This window comes from Engystomops pustulosus, chromosome 4 (assembly GCF_040894005.1).
Source record: "Engystomops pustulosus chromosome 4, aEngPut4.maternal, whole genome shotgun sequence".
In the NCBI taxonomy this organism is placed as follows: domain Eukaryota; kingdom Metazoa; phylum Chordata; class Amphibia; order Anura; family Leptodactylidae; genus Engystomops; species Engystomops pustulosus.
The window spans coordinates 184,705,011-184,711,038 of record NC_092414.1 but is presented as its reverse complement, the minus strand read 5'-3'; the positions used below and the strand labels follow the sequence as shown (position 1 = coordinate 184,711,038).

The 6,028-nt window shown below is 43.2% G+C and overlaps 1 protein-coding gene across 1 annotated transcript in view; it reads left to right on the top strand.

Moving 5' to 3' along the window:
- The first annotated feature begins 1,004 nt into the window (after nt 1-1,004).
- Nucleotides 1,005-6,028, top strand: part of TGFA (transforming growth factor alpha) — a 51,934-nt gene continuing 46,910 nt past the window's right edge. Inside the window, exon 1 of the mRNA XM_072148857.1 lies at nt 1,005-1,660. Coding sequence (XP_072004958.1) covers nt 1,618-1,660 — 43 coding nt within the window. The 5' untranslated portion in view covers nt 1,005-1,617. The remainder of the gene's footprint in view (nt 1,661-6,028) is intronic.

Here is a 6,028-nt window from a genome sequence, read left to right as displayed (position 1 = left end):
CATCTTTTAGATTACATCAGGCTCATGACTGGAGATGCAGACCAGAAATCAAAGCTGCAGATAAAGATCTGGTTCCTGCCTATGTTTTAACTGCCTGTATGTCCAGTTCTGTACCTCACAGAGCCATAAATCTGATGGGAGTCTTATTTTTAATATGACACAAAAGGCATGTTTCTAGGTGCTATAGGGAGATGGGAGCTTCTGAAGTGACATTACCCCTGCAACTGAACTAAACTTGACGTATCTCATATGGAAATTGGGTGAGAAGCATCCTGACTTTGGGGAAGATTTTTTACAGGTCATTGGTTGTGATGTCACATAAAAGAGGACATTTCATACCCTACCTGAGGAGACTAGTGTTTTTTTGGGGTAAAACCTGTTGACAGGTTCCCTTTAAGCTCCGCCTATCTACGCCCTGGTTAAATCAGTGTCATTGAATGTAATCTTCATGAGACAATGATCCAGAAACGGAAGTATAACGTTGGTGGCAAACAACAATAAAATCACCCACGTTCCGTCTGTTTTTTGAACGGATGCCACGCCGCATTGAGATTATTTGAGTGGATCGTGCGATCAATCCGCTAATAACTAGAGCATATCCTAGTCGGAACCGTTTTTAATGGATCAATCACAGACTATACATTATGAGGTTCCGTAAAAAAAACTAAGTCCAGCCTGGAAATACGGACACTATCATCTATTATTTTCGTGTCCAGGTAGTCTAAGAGATTTAGACGACCAATATAAGCTTCATTACAGCTTGCCATCCAGCTTTCCAAGGCTCATGATCCATCTATATTTGCAGGGGACGTGTAGACACATTTCACAATCAGGTATCTGGGAAAGCAGGATGACAGCTCCAGTGCAGTCTATTAGCTGTCACTCAGCTTTTCTGGAGGTAAGAAACTGCTGACATACTACAAGACGATGACTCAGGGACTTTTTTTTTTTCCAATAAATTTCTACCACTTTAAAGATTGTATGACAGGGCAGGAGCGAGTAGTTAGAAAGGGGAAGGGCCTGTAGTCAGAAGTCAGAGCTCTGACACAGGACAGACACTCGCATAGTGCAGCTCTGACTGCTGATCCCAGCTCCTACACAACACAAGTCAACTCAGAGGAAGGCAAAACAAACACCAAGAAGAAGCCTCAGGCACTTCTCCAGAACTGGAAGATTAAAGGGATATCTGCTCGGCTCCACACACCATTGCTTTCCCCCTCATCCCTGGGTCTTACTACTATTACTCTTCCTGGGGCTGATCCGGGATTCATCCTGCTCACATCTTGGATATACTACACCTGACTATCCTCTGAGATTCCAGGATGGATGTCCCATACTCTGCCAATACATTGTAACATTTCCAAGGATCCTTATCCGCCTATCATGTTAATATCGACTGATCTGCTGTGAGATATAATATCCGAATGCTTTGGGCTCTGGTCGGCCGATGGAGGAGACAGCAGCCGATGTGCTTGTAGACTGAATTGGCTGTGACTTACGAGAAGGTGAGTCAGTCACTTGTCGGTGTGAACTAAAGGGTCACCGTCCCATCACCTCTGCTTGGGACTTGGCTGTCCTTTCCGCCACCGCTGGCTATTTGGGATTCCCAGCTGGACAATGCTGCTGTCATCTGCAGGATACATCATGCTGCTTATTTTAGGTAGGTCATATACTGAATTGATAAAACTTGGATTGAATGTCAAAAATTTGGTTACAATTCATAGTGCAGCATCAAAACCTTAACTTGTCAAATTTTTATAAGATCCCCAAAGTATCATGTGCCTTAAGTTATACATCCAGGTACTAGTATGATTGCTCCTACTGGGTCAGAAATAGCTCCATCGATAGGTTCCATATGCATTTTAGGGTTCAATATGTATATTTTGGAGAACCTGTACAATATTCCAGTACTGAAGCTTAGTTGTGACCAGGATGCATGTGGAGACTGACACAGTTTTCTGATTAAATAAGCTTTAAAATTTAATGGCTGCAATCCATAACTTGTAAAATGGCGCACAAGCTACGACCGCTATGATGATCATAGAAACAAATGTTTTCGTCATTCCAATAAATTCGAACTCTTGGACCCTCAGTTATCACCAGACCCGGGTCCTTCAGGTCTCCTGAAGCTTCCCATATGAATAGAGCATGCTTGACCAGCAGTCACACCCCCAGTGATCAGACACCTACCCCATATATTTAACCCATAGATCATTATGTCACTTTCTGTAAATTCCTAGACAGTGCTCCACAACGGAGGTCTGTAAAATAAAGCTGATGTGTACGTGACATGCAGTGAAGCTGGAGGAACTTGCACAGATTATTTTGCAGGTCACAGTAAATCCTGCTATGGTGTGTACTTACTCTACACATCCTTTCTGTTTTCAAATATGCCCATAAAAATGGTGATTTTAAGGTAGGTTGTCCAGAAAAAATACTCATGTTTGCACCCAGTCAATTACAATAGACATATCTATTCATTGTGCCAGTGCAGTAATATTGCTCATATATTGTCCACTTAACACAGTGGGGCACATTTACTTACTCGTCCGCAGCGTTCACCGAAAGTGCATTCTCCAACGATAATGCACTGTGCCGCGATTCACTAAGATCATGCGCCTGATATCCTGCATTTGTCGCTTCCCCGCACAGGTCCACTGGAGTTCACCATCTTCTTAGCAATGAGATGGAAAAAATTAAATAAAGTATGTTATTTTCCAAATCATTCCTAAGAAGGTACCCCCTAAAAGGCACTTCATCTCTGGTGGCTCTGCGGTGGAGTAGGAGTACAATCATTGTTCGCTGGACAAGTCACTGGTCTTAGAGGGGACCACTACATTAATGTCATGTCACTTACCAAACATGTTAGTGTTTAAGTTACACAATCCATTTAATATATAGTCACTAGTCAGTGGTCCAGCATGCCCAACCATGACTCCCTTGATCGCACCATTACCACCGATCATCACATCAAACCACAAAAAAATGTAACTGGGCACCAATCTATAATATAAAATTTACAGTAATGATGTCTTATAAGTACCCTAAATCTCCAGGGCCCATTTTCACTCCCCCAAATTCAAACCTCGGAAACCTACTCTACAGTACACAACCTATGGTTTTCTAGAATAAATGACCATGTAATGTATTGCATATATATTTGCATCGTCTCCCATTTATTGGTCCTAGGTTTGCTATATGATAGATGGTATATCTGGTATATGTGGATCCTATCTCATCGGGGGGGGGGGGGGGGGTTCACTCCTGTATCAAACATTAGCTAAATAGTTGCATGAATGAAGGATTACACAACATGAGTAAGGTTTATACTATGATAATCCTCCAAGCAATGTTATAATCACTACATGGTGATGTCATCACTTATAGATGGAGTCATTAGTCTTTTATAACATAGAATAACAAAGTAGTGTCAGCACCATAGCAGGACTGTCCTCCACCTTCTACTATAGCAATATCCAAATCATACTTTCAATGCACAAGAGACAAGTTGAGGTGTGATCTTGTATGGTCATCTTGGGCGAGGTGTACAATGTCTTGCCCATCCACCTAATTCCTCCACATTACCAATAACCACTCGCTCCATCGGCCATTGTTGCCACCCTCTGACTTACACCCACAGGTGGCTTTCTTGACCTGTACTGAAGGGAATAGAAATTGAAGAGGTTTACCCCAATTGTAACAATTTGTTGCAGTTGATTCTTTTCTGAAATTGAGGTTATTTTGAATAAAACAATTTGGACATTTTGCAAAGAATTGTTTGTTTAGGTTTATGGAAGCATGTGCATCGGCCACAATTGATGATGGTATACCGGACCTTCTTGGTATTTATTGGCTGTTAAAGGAAACCTACCATTTCAAATGGTAGGTGTAAGCTGTAAACACCGAGCACCAGCTCAGGGTGAGCTGGTGCCGGTGCTTAGTTTCGTTAGTGTTAAAACCGCGGTATCGCGGTTTTAACACTTTTTAAACTTTATAGCAGAAGCTACTTCAGCGCTGCGCGCGACCGTGCGCGTGCAAGGCCTGCGGCATTTCCTATGTAGGTGCGCGCACGATCGTGCGCACGCAGCGCCGAAGCAGTTTCTGCTATAAAGTTTAAAAAGTGTTAAAACCGCGATACCGCGGTTTTAACACTAACGAAACTAAGCACCGGCACCAGCTCACCCTGAGCTGGTGCTCGGTGTTTACAGCTTACACCTACCATTTGAAATGGTAGGTTTCCTTTAAAGGGAATCTGTCTCCGAATAAGATCATGATATGCCAATGTCACGGGTATCCCTGCAATCCACATCTCGAGTCGCAGGCACAACCGTGCACCTCTCCGTGGCAGCACCCTCCCCGGCCCTCACTCACCTCTCCATGTTTCTGCTCCCATCCTGGCCGGTTCGCGCGTGCCCCCGCTCCCTAAGGTGCGCGTGCCGGCTCTCGGAGATTAAAAGGGACAGCGCACCGCTGATTGGCGCTGGCCACTTCCGGGTTCTTACCGGCTGCTCCCATCAACCCCAGACAGATCTTTGAGCTACTAGCCTTAGAGCATGCTTCCATTGCTGTTCCTGTTCTAGTTTCTGTTCCTGTACCTCTTCCTGGATTTATCTCCCGTTGTTTCCTCGAAATTGACATTGCACCGTTGTTGCCAGCCCTGACTATCTGCCTGTCCCCGACCTCGAGCTTGCATTGTGATTCTGTAACTCGGCCTTGGTTGCCACCGCGGGCAAGTCACGCCTGTAGAATGACCTGGTGGTATCCTCTGGTGAAGAGCGGGTGCCACTTAGATTCCTATCCAAAGTGTCGGCTTGCGTCATCGCCCACGGTGGTCCAAGGGGTTCACTGACCCCGAGCCCTGACAGTCAATTCTATGTCTATGGGGGTTTATGACTGTTTCATGGTTATCCATATTCTATGGATCTTGTCCGCAAGTCGCACCTAAATATGGGATAGAGGTCAACTAATGCATCTATTATAATGGGACATGAGTTGAGTTTACATCCCCGGCCCTACTTATCTCATGGGACACATTAGAATTAGATAAGAATCCACCTTGTGAGATCACCACTCCCTTCCTAAATCAAGCCTGTATTAAATTATGTTGGATCAGCAGATAAAATCATCTATGGTGTAATCTATAATTATCCTATGTCAGAAACTATGTACCCCAGGGGTTCCTCAGTGATTCGAAGCCTCCTTTTTGATCCGCCTCTGGCATTCTAAATTTCTGTGACAGATCAACAGGAAACAACAGGTATAGAGCCTATGCTTCCAGTGAAAACAATCCGTGAATAGTTCACATTGATAACATTTCTGAGCACATATTTAACAATTAAAGAACATCTCGCCCAAGCAAACACCTATAGGAACATTAAGGTTATCCATCAAGATAGAAGAAAGATAGAAATCAGAAAGCACATTGATATTGTCCCTTGAAAAATGTAAAAAAATATCCTAAAATTTTTTTTTTTTGCAGTTGCTTTTATAAATTTTCACATGCGTCTTTCATCGCAAACAGTTAAAAAGCAAGAAAAGTATACTTTTCTCAGATATTGGCCTATAGGGAGTCCACCAGTAGTTTTGGACAAACAAAGCTACAAACAGTGTTAGGTATTGACCCCAGTGATCTATGTAACCATAACTTTTTGAGTCTTGTTATTAGCAATAGGAAAATGGATTTAGATTTTAGGTTTGTAGGTGGAGTTGGAGAACACTGCTGTGCTGATATCTTTTTACATTGAGAAGCTCCACACTCCCTTCATTTTGCTATGAGTAAAAGCAGTAGGAGGTTTCTGGTTGAGCACTACAGCTGTAACTCAGAGCATGGGGCAGTTCAATGCAGAGAGATAAGAGTACAGCAGTGAGGCATCGAGTGCAAGGGGAGAATCTATAATCCTGGAATAAAAATGCTTTTTTCGCTCTGCTCTGAGTAAAAGCTGCAGAAGATTTCCAGTTAAACACTACAGCTGTAACTCAGAGCATTGTGCAAAACTATGCAGAGAGCTAAGAGCACTGCAGTTAAGCC